This window comes from Colobus angolensis, unplaced genomic scaffold, assembly GCF_000951035.1.
Source record: "Colobus angolensis palliatus isolate OR3802 unplaced genomic scaffold, Cang.pa_1.0 Scaffold5, whole genome shotgun sequence".
NCBI lineage: Eukaryota > Metazoa > Chordata > Mammalia > Primates > Cercopithecidae > Colobus > Colobus angolensis.
Window position 1 is genome coordinate 1,005,751 of NW_012118487.1, and position 26,038 is coordinate 1,031,788.

Sequence of the window (26,038 nt, forward strand, 5' to 3'; positions counted from 1 at the left end):
CCTCTCTCACACACACACACACACACACACCCTCTCTCACACACACACACACACACCCTCTCTCTCACACACACACACACACACACCCTCTCTCACACACACACACACACACCCTCTAAGAAGAGATGTGATAGTCTGAAATGTTCGATTTCCGTAGCACCTTTGGTATTACAAGGTTTTGTTTGTCTCCTCCCCAACCCCACTGCGGCCCCAGCTCCCATTTGGATCAGAGCATACTGACAGCACAGTTTCAGAGATGGCTAGTAAGTTTGATTATATTTCTAATGAAGAAAGTTTGACAGTGGGATCTCTGCCACCAGTTATGTTGATCTGATTTCCCCAGGGTAAATCGCATTGATAACTAGCTTTGCCAGATTAACATATACCAGTAGAGAAAATTGTCAGTATTCAAATAGTAACACAATGTAGTTTTTAGTGGAAATTTTCAAATCTCAGAATTAGTTTAATGATAATTTTTAATTGTATAATCGTGTAATATGTTTAATATGTTATTAAACATATTGATAGGTATATTATACATTTCAAATATTTCATTGGTGGAAAAAGGTAACCCACTAATAATTATTCAATCGAGATAATACATCGTATACATAGTCCATAAATCCATATAGTTCATTATCTATTGAGGAGTCGTTTTTCAAACAACTAAAGATAGCTGTAAGTATGTGCTATCATTTCTGATTTCAAGTGTGTGTGTGTGTATATATCTATATGGTATCAAAATATACCTGTGTTTATTAGGAATAGAGTGTATGGACATAGCTTTGCTTGTTAAACCAACAATATAGAATTATGTCTTTTATCAGTTTTAATTCTAAGAAGTTCCTGTTTCCAGTTTATGTAATAATGTATATCTTGGCCCCTAAATGCTCTTTATAAATACATTTCAGAATTTTATCAGCATTGTCTTTCTAGTTCTTGTTGTGGAAACATCAGTCTTCTCAATAACAGTCCCAAGTGGCCGGGCGCGGTGGCTTCCGCCTGTAATCCCAGCACTTTGGGAGGCCAAGGCGGGCGGATCATGAGGTCAGGAGACCCAGAGCATCCTGGCTAACACGGTGAAACCCCGTCTCTACTAAAAATACAAAAAACATTAGCCAGGCGAGGTGGCGGGCGCCTGTAGTCCCAGCTACTCGGGAGGCTGAGGCAGGAGAATGGCGTGAACCCGGGAGGCGGAGCTTGCAGTGAGCCGAGATCACGCCACTGCACTCTAGCCTGGGCAACAGAGTGAGACTCCGTTTCAAAAAAAACAAAACAAACAAACAAAACAAAAAAAAAGTCCCAAGTGCTTTTAATAAGTTATGGTCAAATTAGTTGGGAAAGCTAGCTTCCAGATAATACAAGGCAGAGAAAAAACATATATATAGGAGTATTTTTATTTTACTCATTACCATAATGTAATTATCAGTTGTGGCTGAAAGTCTGCTGAGAGTCTGCTCCTGCATCGTATTCTCAGTTTTCCGGGGCCATTGTTACCGATTACCACAGGCTTTGTGGCCTAAAACAGTGTAGACTTGTCTTGCTGTCGTTCTGTAGCTTAGAAGTCCAACCCCTGTGTCTCACAGGGCTAAAATCATGCGATCAGTAGGGCTGCATTACCTTCCGCAGCTCTAGGGAAGAACCTGTTGTCCTTCCTGGCCTGGTGTTTAGAGGCTGCCCACATTCTTTGGCTCTTGGTCTCTTCCATCTCTCAGAGACAGCAGCACAGCATTTCACTGACCACTCTTCTGTCAGCAGAGCTCCCCCAGCCGTTACTGGGCAAGTCTCTGTGCTGAAAAATGACCCTTATGATTACATTGGGCCCACCCAGATAATCCAGGGAAATCCCTCATCTCAATTTCCTTACCTGCACCACATCAAGTCCCTTTTGCCAATGTATAGTGACATATTCACAGGCTCCTGGGATGAGGACGTGGACTGTTTGAGGGCCAGCCTTCTGCCTACTACATGCGTACATAATTTACCTTGGCATAGTTATTTTAAAACAATCTGATACACAAATAGAAAGGGAATTTATACAGGAAACAGGCAGAGTCTCCTCCTCTGCTGGTACATGAGCTCACCAGCGATGCGTCCATCTGCAAACAGACACATTTGCCAGGAAAACAATCAGAACAGGGACAAAACCATTTTTGTTTTAGATTGCGTATGTTTCTCCTTCCATTTCTTTTTTTGGGGGACAATGCGTGAGTGATTACACAGCCAGAAGAGTGGCGTACCACAGATTATAGTCTTGGAATGTCGAGTCTTGCCTATAAGATGTTAAAATAAGCATCGTTCTGGCCTGACATGATCCATAATTGTAATTGTGGAACAATTTAAAGCTAAAATGTCTTGTCTAAATTGCAATAAAATATGTTTGCATGATTCCTTTGATTAATAATGACAAATATATAGCTTGATTACAAAAGCCTCTGAGACATACAATTAACAGTGAGGAGGCCACGCATCATTACGTAGTCATGTTAAAGCACTCCTCAGTTTGAATTTGAGGTAGCAATGGTATAATATAAAATTCTGTTTCGTGCACTGTTTTCTAACTAACTGAAGATGTTCCTGATTGACTGCTTTTGTGCCTTTTTGCAAGCTTCCGTAGTGACCGTCATGCACCTTGTCAATGCCGTGGTTGACACGGTGAGCACAGAAGGTACACTCGTAAGTGCTCGCGCGTGTGTCTGTGTCCCGCAGCAGCTGTGCCGTGGAGCGCGGCTGCATTGCCTACTGCAGTGGTAGGAAAACACAGTTTGTGGTTTTGAGGGGGTTGAGTCCTTTTATTTTATGCAGGTGTGTAGATAAGTAATATGGGTGCTTTGCAAAAAATATATTGATGTATGTTATGTCTTTGTTGCTTTTTACCATTCATAGTGACTTACACAGACATCAGAAGTAACCATGAGATCTTGAGAGCTTATCTATAGGTGGTGCAATATAAAAAAAGTTCAGAAGTAATTTTACCTAAAATTTTTTGAAACAGAAGTTCCTCTTCATATGAACAGGAATAAGACTTGAATAACATAAGGCTTTCCTAATTAACCTGTAACTGACTCGTCACTTTTGGTTTTTCCCTGAGTATGGTCGAAGAAAAGGGTGTAGAGTAGAGTAGAGCATGGGCAAAGCATATTTTCATATTTAGTTTAGTGAAAATTATTTAATGTGAAGCTTTATCTGCTCAGAGTTGTAAGAAAGGACATTGACCACCTTCCCCAAATTATTTTAAATTAAAATAGCCCTTTATTAGTGCACTGAAATTCATCACATGGGGAAGGCACAGGCTAGTACTTTTCAAAGTGTAATGTGACATCTGGAGGACTGTTAAAAGCCCAATTGCTGCTTCTCAGCACCAGCATTTCTGATCCAATAGGTCTGGGTTGGGACTTGAGAATTTATATTTTTCACCAGTTCCCAGGTAGCTCTGATGGTACCGGCCTAGAGATCCCACTTGAGAACTGCTTACACAGGCTGCCGAGTACACAGACCTCGTCGTCAGAGAGCGCGGGGCATCCTTTATGCTCGGACATGACGCTGTCAGGAGGAGGGAGGCGGGAGGATAGCTTTGTGCCCCATTTGATGTCAGGCGGAAGAGGCTAGATGCTCCAATTTCATCGTTACAGTTACTGATGACGCCTACGCTTCTTTTCCTAAGAAGTACCATGTTTTTACTTGGCGAATCAGAAACGTATCTGTATTTGGTCTAGTGAAGTTTTAGTTTTAAACTGATGACCTTCAGTGTTGTAAATATTACTGAAGTTTATAGAAGCAGAATTTCAATAGTTCCTTCATTGCAATCTTCTTCATTGAAAAATATTTTTTGGCATATCCAAGAAGTGTACATTGAATTTAAAGTTGAAAGGTATTACTTTGAATTTAAATTTGAAAGCTATTACAAGTGCCTAAGTAACAAAAGTTGATCTTTTTTTGTTTAAAGGAATTGCTACGTTTGTTACTAGACTTAAAAATGATTTTGTGGATACATGTTACCTAAATGCTGGCTTATTCATTTTTTGGAGACACCACAGTCTTTTAAAATTATTGAAATTTCCAGAAGTGAACTATCAAATATTTGTCCCAAATTATAACACTGTTGAATGCATAGAAAGCCTTGTTTGAAAAAATCACTGATGTGACCGTTTTTCTACCGTGATGTCTACTTTTACAGTTATTGATCGTTTCTAACAGTGCTTACCCTGCATTATCCTGTTTAATCCTCATAACAACTCTAAGGGATTTTTCACCCCATTTCAAAGAGAGAACCTGAAGGTTAGCCAGGGCCAGGGCAGGCGTCTCATGGCCCTAACCGATAGTGGGATTTACGTGCATTTGGTTACACTTACCGCTAGGCTTCTGTGTATAGATGCGGGGCGCTGGCAGAGCAAGTGTAATTACAGACATGGGGGGTAAGTGTAGCCGTGGTCTCTTTAGGGAATGGCTCACGGTGTAAATATTAAATCATATTCAAACTACATACAGTTTGGAGAGATCTTCAGCTTGTAGAACTGTCTTTAAGTATCTAAGTTTGCCAATGAATTCCTCTGAATTTAATTTCCTTTGAAGTTGCAATGTGCTATAAAGTGTGCATTGTGTAGCTGTAGATGTATTTGGATTATCACCTATGTAATCTGATCAGTTTATATTTTATTAGAGCCTGATTGTTTTATTGTAATTATTCCTAAGAAAATTATGTGTTTTCAGGCAGTGATTGTCAGAAACAAGGAAAAGAAAGTAATATTTGAGTTTTCTGGCCAAATCTCTGGTTCATCATTCCTCAGTCTTTTTCCTCCACTTCCATGTTCCATTTTATTTGTGGTACATCATTTCTCAGCCATTTGGAATTGTCATAGATACTGGCGTAAGGACGTGTTGTATGGCTAATTGGTCCTTTGTAAGCAGTTTGCATTGTTCTGTGTACTTACCTTTATTGCCTTTTCAGCGGTCTGTTTTAATTACAAATGTTTTCTTTTTTTTTCTACTCTGCCACCAAAAGAATCTTTGGCTGCTCCTGACCTCAGCAAACCAAGAGGTGACTTATGCATGCCAGTTATTCATTGATATTCACTAAAAACAATGGGTCAAGCCTTGCCCCAGTGCCGACTGACTACACTGGGTCGCCCAGTGTTTGTTTGCAGCAGTAACTGAGTACACGGCTGCATGTGTGTGCGCTTTGCATTCGAAGCACGGATTGCCTAACCTTCTCCCGCCTCTCCAAGGATTTTTTAAATCCTAAGGAGAAAAAAAAAAAAACTATTCCAAAATTGGAAGTTTTTTTTTTAAATAGTGATGCTTTATATAGTCTAAAAGGATCACAGTCCTTCTGAAAGTAACACAGATTGATTGATCCAGTGTATCAGAGGCTGTGTTATAATCGTGCAATGCTTGTTCAATTGTATTTTGCTTGAAATGAGGGCATGCTTTGATACATATCTCTATTTGTTGTCTGAGGGCTAATGAAAAATAGTAATTTTAATATTAAACTTGCTACATTATTATGAAGGCAGCTTCTTTTCTCAACTTCAGCATGTTAAAGATTACTTTTATTCCTTTAAAAAGTTGCATTGGCTGGGCCTGATGGCTCCCGCCTGTAATCCCAGCACTTTGGGAAGCTGAGTGGGCAAGATTGCTTGTGGCCTGGAATTTAAGACCAGCCTGGGCAACATAGTGAGACCCTGTCTCTACAAAAAACAGAAATGAAAGGTTTTTTTTTTGTTTTTTTCTTTTTTTTTTTTTTTTTGAGCCAGAGTCTGGCTCTGTCGCCCAGGCTGGAGTGCAGTGGCCGGATCTCAGCTCACTGTAAGCTCCGCCTCCTGGGTTTACGCCATTCTCCTGCCTCAGCCTCCGGAGTAGCTGGGACTACAGGCGCCCGCCACCTCGCCCGGCTAGTTTTTTGTATTTTTTTAGTAAAGACGGGGTTTCACTGTGTTAGCCAGGATGGTCTCGATCTCCTGACCTCGTGATCCGCCTGTCTCGGCCTCCCAAAGTGCTGGGATTACAGGCTCGAGCCACCGCGCCTGGCCAGAAAGTTTTTTTTAAGTTGCATTGATCAGTATTTTTTTAATGAGTAGTAGTGCAGATCAAGTGACACTGGGTATTTCACTAATATCCTAAGACTGAATCAATACTTTTCTTCATATAGAGCAATGGGTTCTACATTACAGAAGAAAAGTTAAAAGGATGGTTAGAATCATTTGTGGAAAAATGTATATAATTTAGATGCTAGCATCCCATTTCTCTTAGGACTCCTTTTGTTTCTGTGAATGTTAAGTTGTGTACATAAAACTGTAAGTCCACATTTTAGAAATCGAGCCTAGTTCATAGGGGTCTTTAAACTGGAGTGGTTGGGGGATGTCTTCAAAGCAAAGACGAGGAATTTCCACTGGTGAACTTTGAATGAAGGCAGAAATGCAGTTGTGTCTTTGATACACTGAGCTCTCCTTCCATGGCACAAAAGCTTAGGAGAAAACACGCTGACATCTCATTTCTTTTCTACCAAGGGTATCACTGGGATACATCAGATTGGATGCCAGGCGTTCCTCTGCCGGACATACAGGAGTTCCCCAACTATGAGGTGACTGATGAGCAGACACCCCTGTACTCAGCAGATCCAAACGCCATCGATACGGACTATTACCCTGGAGGCTACGACATCGAAAGTGATTTTCCTCCACCCCCAGAGGACTTCCCCGCCGCCGACGAGCTACCACCGTTACCGCCCGAGTTCGGCGATCAGTTTGAGTCCATCCACCCTCCTCGAGACATGCCTGCCGCGGGCAGCTTGGGTTCTTCATCAAGAAACCGGCAGAGGTTCACCTTGAATCAGTATTTGCCCAGTTTTTATCCCCTCGATATGTGTGAACCTCAAACAAAAGGCACTGGTGAGAATAGTACTTGTAGAGAATCCCATGCCCCTTACCCGCCAGGGTATCACAGACACGTGGAGGCGCCCGCTGTCGAGAGCGTGCCCATGTCTGTCTACGCCTCCACGGCCTCCTGCTCCGACGTGTCGGCCTGCTGCGAAGTGGAGTCCGAGGTGATGATGAGTGACTATGAGAGCGGGGACGACGGCCACTTTGAAGAGGTGACGATCCCGCCCCTGGATTCCCAGCAGCACACGGAAGTCTGACTCGCAACTCCCCCCGAAGTGCCTGACTTTAGCGAACTAGAGATGACATGAGTATCCGGTGGTTCTTGCAGCAGTGCTTCCAGGCTCGCTTTGGTGACCTGAATGGGCAGGGCTGCGCTGGGTCCTGCGCCTCTGGGCGTGCTAGCCGTTTCCAGTGTCCCGACTACTGTCATCGTGAGCTTTCCATCGGCTGTGCCATTTCCCAGCATCTTCTGGGATTTACATCTGTCTGTGTTAAAATAATGAAACGAAAATCAGTCCTGTCCTCTGTCGTCAGCATGATTCATGTATTTATATAGATTTGATTATTTTAATTTTCCTGTCTCTCTTTTTTTGTAAATTTTATGTACAGATTTGATTTTTCATAGTTTTAACTAGATTTCCAAGATATTTCGTGCATTTGTTTCAACTGAATTTTGGTGGTGTTAGTGCCATTATCTAGCACCCTGATTTGTTTGTTTTTTTTCTTTTACTATAACCAGGGTTTCACTCTGTCTTTTCCCTTTTCCCACTGAGGTATGACATTTTGCTAGTACATTTCAGTGCATTTCTAGCTGTACATAGGATGAGGGAGAGAGATGATGATACATGAACATGTCTTACATGGGTTGCTGTATTTAGAATTATAAACATTTTTCATTATTGGAAAGTGTAACGGGGACCTTCTGCATACCTGTTTAGAGCCAAAACCACCATGACACAGTTTTTATAGTGTCTGTATATTTGTGATGCAATGGTCTTGTAAAGGTTTTTAATGAAAACTACCATTAGCCAGTCTTTCTTACTGACAATAAATTATTAATAAAATCCATGAGCGTTACTGCCTTTTTTTCCTTCCCATTGATACTCCTGTTCAGGATTCCGTGGCTGAGTTGGGAGAGAAGAATGGATGAATGGAAGGTTGGATATTGATGGATTTGCTTTTGGTGGACGAGGCGTAAAGGTGAACATCCTCTCTACCCTGACCAAAAGCCAGGCTGTCCATGCGGAGCTAGCCACCAGGTGGCGGTATATAGCTACTTGATAAGGCTCAGAACTATAGCCACAAAAGTAAAAAGCGTAACTTTTTATTATTTTTAGACAAAACCAAGAAAATTTTATACATTTTTAATTAGTATGAATTTATTGGTTGTAATTTTAATGCTTACATGCTTTTCACCTTTGTCAATGTTTTGTATCAAAAACAGTCTCTGTGAAGCATGCCTTTCTGTTCTCAACTTACACAGCACTGTATGATTTAATGTGAGATCCAGAAGCTATTTTTTGTATATTTTTATACAGTCAAAATCTATCCCTACTTCCAACATATTTCTTGAGTACTCACTGTGTGCCACTGTGATATGAATGACAAAGAATTAAGCTTTCTTAGAACTTTGGAGAAACATGTTTTCCCTTTAAGTAAATGCCTTTATTTTTATCCAGTAATGTAAATGCATAGTTTAAACAAAGAGAGCTAAAATATATATAATAAAACAGCAGTCCCTTGCAACCTGCTGTACCCACTTACAACTCCTTAAGCTGTTTTTCTCATTCTTCCTTTCATATTTTCAAATGTGTATATTATTCTTTCTGGAGTCACTAAATCTAGAAATTGCCCATTGACTCGCTATGGTGTTGGAGGAAGACCATGTAACCTAACAGACCTCCACTGATCTTCTTTTCCTACATGTAACGTCATTAATCCATATACAGTGTTCCCATTGTTTTGATTATGTAAGTATTCACTGCTGTGCCAAGCAGTAAGCTGTGCCAAGCAGTTTATTTTCATTTACTCAGCAACGTTTTTTTAACAATTGTCCTTTTATTTTACTCATTTTTTAAACTTGTGACTGTTCATGTAATCAGAAAACATTTTCCCTCAACAGTACTATATTATTTTGCCTGAAGAGACAGACAGACAAAAATCCTCTGCCATCTTGGAGTTTACATTTGGTGGGGACAGGTGGTAGGAGGAGATGATCAGGAAATACATGGTAGTGTTCAGAGTAGTGAGTGCTGAGGAGAGAGACTGAGGAAGGAATGTGTGACTTTGTGATGGGAAGGGACATTTTGAGAAGACAGGAGGTCTCAGTGGCAAGCGGCATTTGAGTCCAACCCTGAAGTTGATGAGGAAGAATACCGTATGTTTCTCTGGGGAGTGTTCCAAGCAGAGAGATTAGCTACTGCGGTAAAGGGAGGAGTGTGAAAACGCCCAAGAAAAACACAAGTGCAGCCTCTCATGTATATGGTCAAAGCAGGAAGTCTGTCCGCTCCTTTTTTTCCCCTTGGACATTCTCCTCAGGGAGCCCCTCAGCTTGGTGGCCCAGACTCCATTTTTTGTTCTCTTTGGCATCTATAGTTGTTCCAGAATATTCTTACCATGGACTCTCTAATTTTCTCTTGACCTAACTCTTGTTTTGATAGAGCATATCCGATTATTGTCTGAGAAAGAGTTGCATGGGAAGTAATTTTTTGTGACGGTCTTTCTGAAAGTGTCTTTATTCTACTCTTGATAGATTGGGTGTCAGTTTCTGGTTTGGAGGTAAATTACATTCAGAATCTTGAAGTCATGGAACCTACTGTCTTCCGGCTTCCAATGTTAGTTAACATTGAAAAGTTCAGTGTCATTCCTATTCCCAGTTGATTATTCGTGGCCTAATATTACTCTCACAAATCTTTGGAGATGTTCTTTTGGGGACATGCTACTTCTCTACAACATTGTGAGATTTCCTGGTGATGTATGTCAGTGTGGGCCTTTTCCAGGGGTTGCTACTCAGTTTTCACCATGAAAACCCATCTTGTGGGGACTTTTCTTGTGTTATTTCTTTGATCATTTCTTCCCCTCTGCTTTCTCAATTCTTTTTTTAATTCCCAGAGGAGGTGATCTCAGTTCTGTTGTCACGACTCATAACTACAGGTTGCTTGACTTGCTAAATTCTCTCATTTTTTGATTGAATTCCTGTTGTCCATCTTTGTTTTATTCCCCTTCTGGGATTCATTCCACTTTTGTCTTCAGTTCCTTCTGTCACCAGTTTTATTTCTGCTGTCATTTTTAATGTTGAAGAGACTGGTCTGGTCCCGATTGTCCTTTTGCTATATTACTATTCCTGTTTCGGAGCTCCCTAGTATCTCATTTTTGCTAACTGTATCTTAGAATAAATCCTTCCATTTTGCCTGGTTTTCTCCTGGGCTGCTTCTAAACATTCCTTTCAGGAGGGCTTGCTCTGTTTTCACCTTGCAGGCTTTCCTCTGGCTTGACTTGAGCCTGATGAGGCACTCAAGCTGACCGAAAGCCGTGGGTGTGCTCCCTACTTAGCTCCTGGACTTCTCTGTGCCATTGTGGGCCAGCTTGCTTTGTCAGTGTCTTTGTCTTGTCTTTGAAGAGTCTCAGTTTCTCCTGAGGAAGGACCTTCTGTTTCCGGCCTGGAAAATATCATTGCTCTTATTTTGAAGTTGGCCAGATAAGGGGACTGGGGATTTGTCATTCCCTTAGTCCTCTAGTTCTGGGTTGCGAGAACATTCCTGCTTCTTTCTCTTTGTCTATTTTTTCATCGAGGCGGCTCAGGATAAAGCTGAGAATCTGCATTCTAACAGCTTGAACACAGTTCAGACAGCATCGCTGCCACTCGCCCCATTCTTCGCTACCTTCTGTGTGTCACAAGGCTCTGCCGTGGCCTCCAGGCTCTGCTGCCCAGTCCTTGGCTCATCTGCTGTAGTGTGGTTTACAGTTAACAATGCCTCTTAAAAGCATTGAAAATGGAATTGCTTTTTAACGTTTTCCCCCATTTCCTGTTTCAGGTTCATTTTCCTTTCTTAAAATAATATTTTATTTACTTAAACATTTATTGTTTGATTGATTTTCAGGAGAAGAAAGGGGCAGAATGCAGCCCTCCGCCATCTGAATTTGGAAGCCCAGAATGTGCTGGCACCACCGGTTTCCAGTATTTGGAAGAACTTTGGGATATCAGTATTTTATTGCTCAACAGCACATGACCATACACTTAGCGGCTTAAAATCACCCCCATTTATTACTTCTCATTGCATAGATCAAATCCCCCAGGCCTGGCCTGGCCAGGTTTTCTGCTCAGCTTCTCGCAAGGTTGGGATCACGCCGTCAGCTAGGCTGCGGTTTCATCTGAGGCCGGGGAGCTCATGAGGTTCTTGGCAGAATTCAGTCCCGTGCGATTGTAGAACTGGTCTCATTTTCTTGCTAACTATGGGACAGAGGTTCCCTGTTTCTTGCTGGCTGTCCCTACTTTTTTTTTCTTTTTTTTTTTTTTTGAGATGGCGTCTGGCTGTTGCCCAGGCTGGAGTGCAGTGGAACAATCTTGGCTCACCACAACCTCTGCCTCCCAGGTTCAAGCAATTCTCCTGCCTCAGCCTGAGTAGCTGGGATTACAGGCATGCAACACCGTGCCCAGCTAATTTTTGTATTTTTAGTAGAGATGGGGTTTCACCATGTTGACAGGCTGGTATTGAACTCCTGACCTCAGATAATCCACCTGCCTCAGCCTCCCAAAGTGCTGGGATTACAGGCGTGAGCCACCACGCCCGGCCCGTCCCCACCTTCTTGACAGCTTCTCTTGAGTCAGGTCCTAGCTCCTCAGCCCTCTCACATGGTAGCTACATCTTCACCTGCTTCCTGACCTCAGGAAGGGCCTGATCCCTTGTTAAAGGCTCACGTGATTTGGTCAGGTTCTCACCCAGGACAAAAAGTTTCCCTTCGAGTAACTAAAAGTCAGCTGGTTACTAACCTAGCCATGGGAATTCCCATCACATTCACAAATCCCATTCACCTTCGGGGGGATTACACCATGTACCCCAGGACGGGGGTAGGTGGGTTCTCTGAGGCCATCTTGGACTTCTGCCTACCAAAACCGGCCCTGTTTGTTGGTTTTTGGTTTTGTGTTTTGTTGGGTTTTTTGTTTTTTGTTTATTTTTTGTTTTTTGAGACGGAGTTTCACTCCTGTTGCCCAGGCTGGAGTGCAATGGCGCAATCTCGGCTCACTGCAACCTCCGCCTGCCGGGTTCAAGTGACTCTCCTCCCTCAGCCTCCCAAGTAGCTGGGATTACAGGCATGCACCACCGTGCCTGGCTAATTTTGTATTTTTAGTAGAGATGGGGTTTCTCCATATTGGTCAGGCTGGTCTCGAACTCCTGACCTCAGGTGATCTGCCCACCTCAGCCTCCCAAAGTGCTAGGATTACAGGCATGAGCCACCGTGCCTGGCTGGTTCTTGTTTTTTTCTAAGGGATAATTCCCTTATTTAGCAGAATCATGTTTAAGAAGTTTAAGGTTTTAAAATGCCTAAACATAAATGTTATAAAAGATTTAAATATCTTTAGTACCTTGGGGGAAATGGGGAAATGTTGGTTAAAGGTTACAAACTTTAAATTACAAGAGGAACGAGTTTGATGTCCCTGGGGTTCACCTGGATTCTATGAGACACACACAACACGAGATTTCAAAACCACTTACTATTTGTCACAATCTTTATTTGGTACCCTTGGAAATTATGGTTCAGCTTAAAAGAAGAGATATACAGGTTAAATATCCATTGGAAAAAAGGCTAGTAAATATTTAAACTTTTAAATTTCTATTTTTCTTAATTCTACCTCTAAATTTTGGGTGGGTTTGTTTGTTTTTGTTTTTGTCTGTCTGATGGGAAGAATAAACTGAAGTGATTGTGCATGTCACGTTCCTTTTTATTCTAGAGCGTGTGGAGCCATCCTACTCAACCTGCTGAAGAGTGAGGTAGACTTTGCCAGTGCCTAGAAACAGCAAGTGTTTTTCCAGAAGCTGCATTAGCCTTTGGGGGTCACTTTTTATTAGGGGAACCCACCCTAATATTTCAACATAGGTTCTTTCTATTTTCTGTAAGTGTTGGCCGGCTGAGAAATAAAGAGAGACAGTACAAAGAGGAATTTTACAGCTGGGCTGCCAGGGGTGACATCACATATTGGTAGGCCTGTGATGCCCGCCTGAGCCTCAAACCAGCAAGATTTATTAAGGGTTTTAAAAAGGGGAGGGGGTGTAAGCACAGGGAGTAGGTACAAAGATCACATGCTTCAAAGGGCAAAAAGCAGAACCACTAATAAGGGTCTAATGAAGCTCACATGCTTCTGAGGGAACAGGACAAAGGGCAAAAGCAGAACTACTGATAAGGGTCCAACAAAGATCACGGGCAAAGGGAAAAAGCAGAACTACTGATAAGGGTCTATGCACGTATTATCTTGATAAACATCTTAAACAACAGAAAACAGGGTTTGAGAGCAGAGAACCAGTCTGACCACAAATTTGCCGGGGTGGAGTTTTCCCAACCCTAGTAAGCCTGAGGGTATGGCAGGAGACCAGGGCGTATCTCAGTCCTTATCTCAACCACGTAAGACAGACCTTCCCAGAGTGGCCATTTATAGACCTCCCCCCAGGGATGCATTCCTTTCCCAGGGTATTAATATTAACATTCCTTGCTAGGAAAATAATTTAGCGCTTTCTTCCCTACTTGCACGTCCATTTACAGGCTCTCTCAAGAAGAAAAATATGGCTGTTTTTGCCCAACCCTGCAGGTAGACCATATTGTTGTCTTCCCTTGTTCCCTGAAAATCACTGTTATTCTATTCTTTTTCAAGGTGTGCTGATTTCATATTGTTCAAACACACGTTTTACAATCAATTTGTACAGTTAACACAATTATCACAGTGGTCCTGAGGTGACGTATATCCTCAGCTTACGAAGATAACAGGATTAAGAGATTAAAGACAGGCATAAGAAATTATAAAAGTAGTACTTGAGAACTGATAAATGTCCATGAAATCTTCACAATGTATGTTCCTCTGCCATGGCTCCAGCTGGTCCCTCCGTTCGGGGTCCCTGACTTCCCGCCACAACTTTTAAAGCACAGAAGCATTAAAAGTGGATGCTACCTCAGTCTGAATGCACTTTTGCAAAGAAACTAAGCATTAGCCTAGGAAATAAGAGACTCATTCTAAAAAGGTAGCAACTGAAGAAGGCTGCGCCCACGCACACATTGCTAATGTGGATGACATGAACTCAAAAGCTTCCGTTTACCCCTTTTAATGAAAGCACTGTAATAAGCTATTGGAAAGCAGGGCTTTGAGTTGCCAAATGAACTGTCATAGAATTTCACCTACTTTAATACTGGTATTAATCGATAACCAAAACTCAAAATCGGGGCTGGGCATGGTGGCTCATGCCTGTAATCCCAGCACTTCGGGAAGCCGAGGTGAGACGATCACTTGCAGCTGGGCTTCCAAAGTGCTGAGATTACACACCGCGCCCAGCTTGTGAATTTATTTCCATGAAAAGCAAAGTCTAGACCAGAATGGAATCGTCTTTGTGAAATTACTTTAATTTGGATTCAATTTTCAGTGACTAGGGTAAATGTAAGGCTTAGGTCTGCTGTCCATCAGGCCTGCTGGAAAACCCTCCTGCCCCCTACAAAACCCTCCTGCCCCCCACAAAACCCGCCTGCCCCCCACACGCCACCTCCCATCCTCTTCCAGTTGATGGGCTCCCCGTCACCGCAGTCCCCACTTTGACTCAAGTCTACTGCATTGAGTGAGTGGCTTTCTGAAGGTCATCGTGGCTGCTCTTTCTCTTTTGGTCGACTGGCATTCCCTATACTTTCTGAAGGCTCTTCATGAAAGGTATTAGGCTGCATTTCAGTTAGTGCACCAGTGGAGAGAGAGCTGTTTGTCAGAATGTAATTTCCTCGCTAGCAGTTTACTGCCTCTACTGCAAACAGAATGAGCCACTCGAATAGAATGGCAAGCATTTTTTTTCTCCAAGCAAATCTCTGCTCGTGTGAACACTTAGGCAATTAGTGCACTTGTCACGGTGCCGTTAAAGTGTGGATGTGTAAGAGCTGCATTTTCCAATGATGCCAGACTTGAGGAGAAAGAGCGTGCATGACACAATTGAATGAAAATGTCATCACACCAAGTATATCCTGTAGGGAGCTAACAGTGCAGGTCTCTATAGAAGAGATGATAAATATGAGCTCAGGCCTGGCTCAGTGGCTGACACCTGTAATCCCAGCACTTTGGAAGGCCGAGGCAGGCAGATTACCTGAGGTCGGGAGTTCAAGACCAGCCTGGCCAATATGGTGAATCCCTGCCTCTACTAAAAATACAAAAATTAGCTGGGTATGGTGGCACATGCCTGTAATTCCAGCTACTCGGGAGGCTGAGGCAGGAGAATCGCTTGAACCTGGGAGGCAGAGGTTGTAGTGAGCTGAGATAGTGCCTCTGCCCTCCAGCCTGGGTTACAGAATTAAGACTCTGTCTCAAAACAAAAAGCAAAAAAGGTAAATATGAGCTCAGATTCCTAAATTCCAAGCATTATCCAATTATCTCAAGGGATAAAATTCTCAAAATGTCTAATGACTATCACTTTGCTTGGGTTTTTTTGTGTGTGTATTTTGTTTTCAAGATAGTCTCATTCTGTCACCCAGGCTGGAGTGCAGTGGTGCGATCTCGGCTCGCTGCAGCCTCTGCCTCCCAGGTTCAGGCAATTCTCCTGCCACAGCCTTCCCAGTAGCTGGGACGACAGGCACGCGCCACCACACCTGGCTAATTTTTTGTATTTTTTTTTTTTTTCTGAGTAGAGACAGGTTTTCACCATGTTGGCAAGGATGGTCTTGATCTCCTGACCTCGTGATCCACCCGCCTCAGCCTCCCAAAATGTTGGGATTACAGGCGTGAGCCACAGCGCCCAGCCACTTTGCTTTGTTTTAATGTTCATGAGCACTACCTAAGTTTCAGGGTAAGGGCGGAATATGGAGAGAGGAACCAAGGGCTGGCCCCGGAGGCTGTGTGGGCCCTTCCCGCCTGTCAGCCTTGGAAGCACAGTTCCACGTCTTTGTCAAGTTCGAAATGTTAGCCCACCTGCAAAGGAGGATTACAAACACATTTTTAAATGATGCTCTTGTGTTGTGATTGGTGTTCTTACAATTTTTATTTTAAATGAGTATTTTTCTCTTCTTCTGAAAGAAGAGAAATGAAAGTATACTTTTTAAAATTATACATATTTAAGGTATATGCGATGTTTATTTACATATACACACAAACACATAGATGTTTACTTCAGTCAAGCACATTAACATGTCTGCCGTTTCACAAAGTCACCCTCCTCGGTGTGTGTGGTCAAAGTCCCTAAAATCGACTCTCTTACGAAATTTCCAGCACACATGATGATTGGGATGTGTGTCCCCACCAAACCTCACACTAAATTGTACACTTAACTGTTGGAGACGGGGCCTGGCGGGTCATTGGATCATGGGCTGGAGTTCTCATGACTGCTTTAGCACCATCCGCCCGCCCCCTCCACCCCTGGTACTGTACAGTGAGTTCTCTCAAGAACTGGTTGTTTAAATGTGTGTAGCACTTCCCCCCGTCTTTATTCCTCCTGCTCCAGCCATGTGAGAAGCCTGCTCCCCCTTCACCTTCTGCCATGACTGGAAGCTTCCTGAGGCCTCCGGAGAAGCAGAAGCTGCCATGCTTCCTGTACAGCCGCAGAACCATAAGCCTGTTACACATCTTCTCTTTATCAGTCACTCAGTCTGAGATTTCTTTAGAGCAATGCAACAACTGACTGATACACCTGACAATATTATTCACTGTAGCCTCTGTAGCCTTCCTTCTTCACATCTCCAGGCTTAGTCATCCCACACAGTGGACACTTTCTACACCTCAACCTCCATCTCCTCATTTCCCGCCACCACCCCCGGCTAATTTTTTGTATTTTTTTTTTTTTTTTTTTTTTTTTCTGAGTAGAGATAGGTTTTCACCATGTTGGCCAGGATGGTCTTGATCTCCTGACCTCGTGATCCACCCGCCTCAGCCTCCCAAAATGTTGGGATTACAGGTGTGAGCCTGTACCCCACCACCCCACCCAGTGGTCCCTGGTAGCCACGGTTCTGCTCTTTGCTTCTGTGTATTTGAATTGTTGTTTGTTTGTTTAAATTTCACATAGAAGAGGGATGATGCAGTATGTTTGTTTCTGTGTCTGGCTTATTTTCCTTATTTTGCATAATGTCCTCAAGTTCATTTCACCATGTTGGCCAGGATGGTCTTGATCTCCTGACCTCGTGATCCACCCGCCTCAGCCTCCCAAAATGTTGGGATTACAGGCTTGAGCCACCACCCCACCACCCCACCCAGTGGTCCCTGGTAGCCACGGTTCTGCTCTTTGCTTCTGTGTATTTGAGTTGTTGTTTGTTTAAATTTCACATAGAAGAGGGATGATGCAGTATCTTTGTTTCTGTGTCTGGCTTATTTTGCTTATTTTGCATGATGTCCTCAGGTTCATTATAAATTGTATTATAAATCACAGAATCTCCTTTTATAGGGCTGAAAAAGTATTCCAGTGTGTACACAAACCTCAGTTTCTTTTCCATCCATCCATCAATGGCCCCACGGGTTGTTTACCTATCTTGGCTCTTACGAATCATGCTGATAAACAGGGCTTCAGATATTTTTACGAGGTGGTGATGTCATTTTGCGAAGAGGGATTGCTGGGTCATGTGGTAAATGCTGTTGTAGTTTCTTTAGGAGCCTCCATACTGTTTTCCGTGATGGCCGCACCAATCTGCAGTCCCCCCAACAGGGTGCTGGGGTTCCCTTTTCTACACACCCTCACCGACATGTGTTTCCACGTCTTTTTAATCATAGCCACTCTAACAAGGGCTCATTGTGGTTGTAATTTGCATTTCCTTCATGATCAGTGGTGTTGAGTACCTTTTCCTACACCCGCTCGCTGCTTTTATTTCTTCTTTGGAGAAATGTCTATTTAGGTTCTTTGTTTTTTTTTGTTTGTTTGTTTTTTTGTTTGTTTTTTTTTTTGAGATGGAGTCTCACTGTTGTCCGCAATGGCTGGAGTACAATGGTATGATCTTGGCTCACTGCAACCTCCGCCTCCCGGGTTCCAGCAATTCTCCCACCTCAGCCTCCCAAGTAGCTGAGATTACAGGCACCCACCACCTCACCCGGCTAATTTTTGTATTTTTAGTACACACATCCTTTCACCATTTTGGCCAGGCTGGGCTTGAACTCCTGACCTCAGGTGATCCACCCCCACCCCCTCGGCCTCCCAAAGCGCTGGGATTACAGGCGTGAGCCACCATGCCCGATCCTTTGCCCTTTTTAAATTGGGTTAGTTGGTATTTTGCTATTGAATTGTACGAGTTCCTTACATTTTCCAGATATTAACCCCTTATCCAATATGTGGTTTGCAAATATTTTCTCCCAATCTGTTGGCTGGGTTTTCATTTTGTTGGTTATTTTCTTTGCTGTGCAGAAGCTTTTCAGTTTGATGTAGCCCTACTTATTTCAATATTTTCTCTTTTATTGCCTGTGCTTTTGGTGAGATATCCAAAAAATCCTTGCCAAGTTCAATCTCAAGAAGCTTTCTAGTTATGTTTTATTCTAGGAGTTTTATGATTTCAAGTCTTACATTTAGGTCCTGAATCCACTTTGAGTTGATTTTGTACATGGTGTAAAATAAAGGTGCATTTTCATTCTTTTGCATGTGGATACCCAGTTTTGCCCACATCATTTATTGGAGAGACTGTCTTTTTTCCATTGTGTCTTCTTGATTGCTTAAGTATGCTTTAAAATAGATACTTTCAATTAGTATAGACAAAAGAAAATATTATTCATAAGTCTTATTAAAAACAAATTCTTCTAATTAAATAAACTGAATGATCAAGATGCAGAAACTTCTCCAACTAAAAGCTCTTATTGGATAGAAATGGTTTTTAATAATAATTTCTTTAAAATGCTAAGTTTTAACTTCTAGTGGAGAATTTCACAAAATTTAAAAATACACAGATGTCCTTGAAAACTGAGATCATACCATGTGCTTGGAGCTGTTACTGCTCACACTGAATGCAGGGCGAGCTCCGTGCTTTTTATTAAAATATCAGCGAACTCTGCTGAGTCTGGCCGCAGGCTCTGTTCAGTGAGCTTTAGCTGCCGTTCATCCTCGGGGCTGTGGTGGCTGAGCCCACGCTCTTTGCCAAGTGCCTCTGCTGCCCCTGGTGGGGTTTCTGTGTCACCACTGAGCTGGACTGTGACCACACCTATGTTTGTAGCTGCACAGTCTCTGGGTTTGATTTATTTAATGGATCAAAATTCAGTCCATTCTCTCTGTTGGTCAGAGTGCTGCATTTTAAAACCATGTACCCTCAGGGTGCGCTTTCAAACTCCCAGGCCTTTGGGCACCAGTGGCAGGCAGGGACGGCTGGCTTCAGAGCACACACCTAAGTTCAGATTAACTATTGAACTCTGCAGTCATTTCTTTTTTCTTTTTTTTTTTTTGGAGACAGAGTCTCACTCTATCTTCAGGCTGGAGTGCAGTGGTGCGATCTTGGCTCTGTGCAAGCTCCACCTCCCAGGCTCAATCGATTCTCCTGCCTCAGCCTCCTGAGTAGCTGGGACTACAAGCATGTGCCACCACTCCCAGCTAATTTTATGTATTTTTTTTAGTAGAGACGGGGTTTCACCATGTTGGTCAGGTTGGTCTTGATCATCTTGACCTCGTGATCCACCCGCCCCAGCCTCCCAAAGTGCTGGGATTGCAGGCGTGGGCCACCGTGCCAGGGCCGCAGTGGTTTCTTAGCTGGAGGATGTTGAACCAACTGCTTACCTTCTGTTTAATTTAGTTTCCGCAGCTAAAAGGAATGTGACTGATACCTCACAGGAGTTTTGTGAGGAATCAATACTAACAATCTCATTGAGAGCTGTTCTCTCTCTCTCTCTCTGTTTTTGTTTTTTGAGACAGAGTCTCACTCTGTTGCCCAGGCTGAAGTGCAATGGTGGGATCTTGGCTCACACTGCAACCTCCACCTCCTGGGTTCAGGCAATTCTCCTGCCTCAGCCTCCTGAGTAGCTGGCATTACAGGCTCTCACCACCACACTCACCAAATTTTTTGTGTTTTTTTTTTTTTTTTTTTTAAGAGAGACAAGGTCTTACTCTGTCGAGCAGGCTGGAGAGCAGTGGTGCGATCACGGCTCACTGCAGCCTCAAACTCCAGGCCTCAAGCAATCCTCTCGCCTCAGCCTCCTGAAGAGTAGCTGGGACTCCAGGCATGCACCACCATGCCCAGCTATAAAGTTTTTTTGGTAGAGACAGCAGTCTCGCTCCGTTCTTGAGGCTGGTCTCAGACTCCTGCCCTGAAGGGATCCTCCCACCTACGCTTTCCACAGTGAGCATACTTTGGGAACACAGGTGTGAGCCGCTGTGCCTGGCAGTAAGAGAAGTGTTCTTACTGGACGCTCATTACATACTAAGCATTCTACAATTACCAACTGAATCCTTCCAGCAACCCTCCTCAATATCCCCATCTCCCAGATCAGGAAAGTGAGGCACAGAGAGGATAAGACTCTTCTGAAGGTCACACCAGAGGTCAGTGTTGACACTGAAACTCAAAGCCTGGCTCTGGCCTCAAACTTGTCCCCTCAGACCTCCTCCCTGGATAGTCCCTTGTGGAGTGAGCCAAAGGGCACAAAGAGAGAGCCCCTCACACCAGGGCTTTTGGCACAAAGAAGATGTGCAATAAATGTTTAATTGTTTTGTTACTGCTTCCCCCTAACCGCATCCCCATCTTCAAACACGCATTTTAATAGTTAAATATTATTAAAATCTGTCCTAAGAATATTTAGTTTTGTAAATGCCCTTTGAGAACATGTCACACGTCCGCATTTTCTAAATGGCTGGTTTAGGTCATTTGAGGAATCATTCGCTAGTCCAGAGGAGCCCTGGCATCGAATCCTTGTTATTTCCATCCATTCAGTGCATCCAACACCGGAGACTAGACAGGGTGTGGGGTGCGATGAAGGCTCAGGGTGCTGTTCACAAATGATTGTTCGCAAATGATTCTTGCTGTTCATTTATTCATACTTTTTCTGAGTATGTACTGTGAAGCATTCTGTTTGCCATTAGTGAAGAAGGAACCAGGTCATCCTGGCTCTTCCACCTCCCAGGTGCAAGCAATTCTCTCCCTCAGCCTCCCACGTAGCTGGGATTATAGGTGCCCACCACCACGCCCAGCTAATTTTTTTTTTTTTTTTTTTTTGTATTTTTAGTAGACATGTGGTTTCACCATCTTGGCCAAGCTGGCCTTGAACTCCTGACCTCGTGATCCAACTGCCTCAGCCTCCCAAAGTGCTGGGATTATAGGCGTGAGCCACGGCACCCCACCTGTCCCTGCTCTTTATGAAGACTAAGAGAAAGGTGTACAGGGTCAAACTCACCACTTCCTAGGGTAACAGAGAACAGGAGGCTGGGACATGACCAACCCCATTTTGCTCCTCACCTGCCCTGCCCTGCCCTGCAGTGATACCATTAGGCTAAATGCTTTTGCTGATCCCTGCACATAGGCCAAGCTCACTATGGGAGAAACTGAGTGTACAGTTTAACTTTAAGGCAAGGATGAGAGCAGTCCCTTCCCCTAATCTACCCCCGCAGAGATAAGGAGGGCCACACACAAGTAGCAACATTATGTTAAGGATTTACAGGTGCACTGTGGCCTGACCAGGAACAAAGAGGCTTCCCAACCCCCTCGGACCCTTGCTAGTGCCCGGATGTCTGTGGTCATCGGTCACCTCTTGGCCTCAACTCCCTCCCTCTTCTCCCTTGCCCTAACATGAAAGGAGCCTGAAAATTCGCATTCCCTCCAGATGGTTCTTTAGGACACTAATGTCTTCTTGGTTTGCTGGCTCTTCCAAATAAAGCTGCCTTCTGTGCTCCAGTACCTTGCCTTCCAACTTATTGGCTGTCATGCAGACAGCAGTGCCAGCCTGGACTCAACTCCACTAGCCCATGCCCTCTCATTTTCTCACCACCTTCATTTCACAAAATAAAAATCTCTCTCCCTGCCGGGTGCGGTGGCTCATGCCTGCAATCCCAGCACTTTGGGAGGCCGAGGCGGGCAGATCACAAGGTGAGGAGATTGAGGCCTTCCTGACTGACACGGTGAAACTCCATCTCTACTAAAAATACAAACAATTCACTGGGTGTGGTGGTGCGGCCTGTAGTCCAGTTACTTGGGAAGCTGAGGCAGGAGAATCCCTTGAACCCAGGAGGTGGAGGTTGCAGTGAGCTGAGATCGTGCCACTGTGCTCCAGCCTGGGTGACAAAGCAAGACTCCGTCTCAAAACAAAAACCAAAAAAACAAAAACAAAACAAAACAAAATCATACTCTCCTCTTTATCTTGGCTCAAAGCACTGGTGCTGCTGAGGCTGATGCTTCCTCCCTCTGCCTCTCGTCTCATCCATTCTTTCTTCTACTCACCCAGTTCAGTGTATTCGGTGGGTTGCATTGATAAGGTATTAGTTTAGTCTGTGCCGTTTGTTATGCCCTGTGCACATAAAAGTGAACAAAACTTGCTTAGTAGCAGCCATGGCCTTTAACTGAGAAAGGATTGTTTGCTGTGGTCAAGGAGTTATGCACTGTGAAGCAATAGGTTTAATAAAAACTGAACTGTGGTGTTGACGGCTTTTTTTCTCCCAACTCCTACAAAGCCCTCACATGTGTAAGCGCTGAAATAACCGTTCCACGTGTGGAGTAGCAGAGAGTACATGGAAACCAGAAAGTGTTCCTAATCACTTCCGAATTTCCTATCTGTTGACTTGAAATGAAAGCAGCGTGCTGCTCACTCAGCCCTGCACTGCTGCAGAACCTCAGGCGGGACAGTAATTGAGGGCAACAGGAATATTTGTAAGTAATTTGCAGTTCCAGAGAGAAGAACAGACACAACGTCCGTTCTCGTGGATTGCTGATGCTCTCATGCCTTCACAGAAAGGAAATATGAACACAGAGAGAAAACACTCCTCCTTCAGTCAGCACGGATAACAGAGGCGAGGCTGGTGGGCTTGGAATGCGAATGTGTCGTCCCAGAGGCGGACGGGGCAGTGATTTCCGTGGGAACTCGCCGGGAGCGCTGTGCCGGCGTTTGTAGCTCGTGCTGAATTTGCATGTGGCGAGCTCCGGATAATGAGTCTCCTTCCCCAGCACAGGCATCCACATCGCGTTCAGCTGCTTCTCCGTGTGGGAAAACGCCCAATCCGCACACTCACACTTCCGGGGTCACTAACGTTCGGACTTACTGAGATTTCCCAGGAGGGCCCAGTACATACTTGATGGGAAATCGCTCAGGGAAGGCAGCGTGGGGCCCCAGTACAGGCTGTGGACCGACGCCCCTCACTAGGGGTTGAAGATGAGGCCTCCGGGGTTGAACTCGTGGCTCACAGTCAAAGTTACCCTGAAGAGGACGCAGCCGCTCTAACCTTTGACAAGTCTCTGGCGCGGGGAAATCCCCATGGCTCTGGGCTGTGGGACTTTGCCTTGTGTGCTGTGTGCGCGGTACTCTGTCATTTGAGTACAATGAGCAACCTCACACTTGATGGTGGCACCTTCTCCCTGGATTACAGAAAAAATAAAGGGTCTTGATGTATTTAACTCTTGTGTTCAGTCATGTCTTTGAGGAGCAGCAAATCCATTTGTAAAGAAATTAATGAGCCCATTTTCCACCTCTACTTGAAAAACAGATCCCTATCTACTGGTGACAGTGACAGATGAGCTCCCTCTCCTGCTGGGACCAGCTTATTCCTTTCCCTGCACTTAAAAAAAATCCTTTTTTGTAAAGGTGGGGTCTTGCTATGTTGCCCAGAGTGGTCTCAAACTCAGGCTCAAGCAATCCTCCCACCTCAGCCTCCTGAGTAGCTAGGAGGACCGCCACACCCAGCTAATTTTTAAATTTTTTGTAGAGACAAGGGCCTTGCGACGTTGCTCAGGGTGGTCTCAAAGTCCTAGGCTCAAGTGATCCTCCTACCTTGGCCTCCCCAAGTATTGGGTTTACAAGCATGAGCCATCGTGCCCAACCTCATTGCATTTTTGATGATGGCGTGCTTCTCTGTTTGAAATAGCACCCACATCCTTTTTTTCTGCCTGTCCAAAACTTTATATATTCTTATAATTTAGGAAAAACTTTCCTCAATTTTTTTTCAGTTTTATGTACCTTTCCACTTCATCTTTGCTATCAGAAATATGATTATAATACATACTTTGAAACTTGATCATAAGTTCACTGGCATTCTTTTCTATGTGCTCAAAGTGCCTCCCCCAAATCACCAAAAGGCATAAATAGACCCTGTGGTGCCTTCAACTGCCGCTATTCTTGAGCGGTGAGCAAGTGAGACTGAACCAGAAGAGCGGTCCTAGGACTTTCTCACCAAACCAGCCCTTACTTGCCAATTCCTATTCCAGGCAGTCTGCTTTTACACGAGAATTATGGGCACATGTATTTCCTAACCACCATCATAATGCACATAGTAGGCACGGTACCGAGCTGCTTTGGGCATGTATTTTTGTGTATGTCAACGGGAAAACTTGAATTATTTCTAAGTCATTTTTTTCTGCAGGCAGTGTTTTAGGTGGGTTAGTAAGAAGTGAAACCTTATGAATAACATTAACTATTATTAAAAGATTATTTATTTTATGGTATATTTAGGTCTTGAAATTAGGGTACATGTATATTTAGTGAAAATGCATGTACTTTAAATAAAATTGAAATTCTCGTGTTGTTTTATGTCTTCCAGAGGACCGAATGTAGTGTTCTCTTTACAGCAGGCAAGGAAATAAGATCCATATTAGCTCGTTTTATAATGGAACATAAAAAATTCTTTGGGCTGGGCGCAGTGGCTCACGCCTGTAATCCCAGCACTTTGGGAGGCCAAGGCAGGTGGATCACCTGAGGTCAGGGAGTTCGAGACCAGCCTGGCCAACATGGTGCAACCCTGTCTCTACTAAAAATACAAACATTTGCACATGCCTGTAATTCCAGTTACTCAGGAGGCTGAGGCGCGAGAATTGCTTGAACCTGGTAGGTGGAGGTTGCAGTGAGCTGAGATCGCGCCACTGCACTTCAACCTGGGCGACAGAGCAAGACTGTCTCAAAAAAGTACAAAAAACAACAAAAAAATTCTTTGAGTGAAAAATATATGTTCTCCTTCCTGCTACTGACTGGAGAAATAAACATGCGGAAAGTGTCTCCAGACTTGAGAGTGACAAACACATGAAAAATCCATTTGCCTGTCAAAGAGTATCTTTTTCTGATAAATTAGAAGTTTCCAAATATGATGAAAGACATAATTTCATGAATATTATGTTATTTTATAGCCACCAGACAATAATGGATTCATTTTTTCTCTCATTTTATTCAACAAGTACTTGTTGGCCAGGCATGGTGGCTCACGCCTGTGATCCCAGCACTTTGGGAGGCCAAGGCAGGAGGACTGCTAGAGCCCAGGAGTTTGAAATCAGCCTGGGCAACACTGGGAGACCCATCGCCACATAAAATTTAAAAATTAGGCCTGCTGGTGTTCGCCTGTGGTCACAGCGACTCAAGAGGCTGAGGTGGGAGGATCTCTTGAGCCCAAGAGGTTGAAGCTGCAGTGAGCCATGATTGCACCACTGCCCTCAAGCCTGGGCAACAGAGTGAGTCCCTGACTCAAAAACACAAAAAACCAAACCAAATAATTGTTGGTGTAGGCTGGATGCCAGCTACTGTGTTGAGTACAGGGGATAAAACCATTTACAAGCCCCAACCCCTGCCTAATCGCTGCAGGATTCCAACAAGAAAACAGAGGTATCGTACGGCAGGTGGTGAGTGCCAGGATAAAGGACATACAGAGAACTTCAGGGGCACAAAGGAGGAAAACGTAACCAAGACTTGGAAGATGACGTCACAGATCAGTTATCCCAGGGGGGTAACTGGGGATGCGAAGGGTGTTTCTGGCGGAAGGAACACATATGGGGAAGCTGGGAAGGAGGGAGTGTGAGGTTTGAGGAACTGGAGAATGTTCACAGGGTTGGAGGGAGAGCAGGTTTCCTGGGGGAGGGAG

General features: G+C 43.9%; 1 protein-coding gene across 1 annotated transcript in view; it reads left to right on the plus strand.

Moving 5' to 3' along the window:
• The window catches only part of FAT1 (FAT atypical cadherin 1), a 140,043-nt gene extending 132,100 nt beyond the window's left edge, over positions 1 to 7,943 (plus strand). Inside the window, exon 27 of the mRNA XM_011959511.1 lies at positions 6,507 to 7,943. Coding sequence (XP_011814901.1) covers positions 6,507 to 7,135 — 629 coding nt within the window. The 3' untranslated portion in view covers positions 7,136 to 7,943. The remainder of the gene's footprint in view (positions 1 to 6,506) is intronic.
• Positions 7,944 to 26,038: the final 18,095 nt, after the last annotated feature.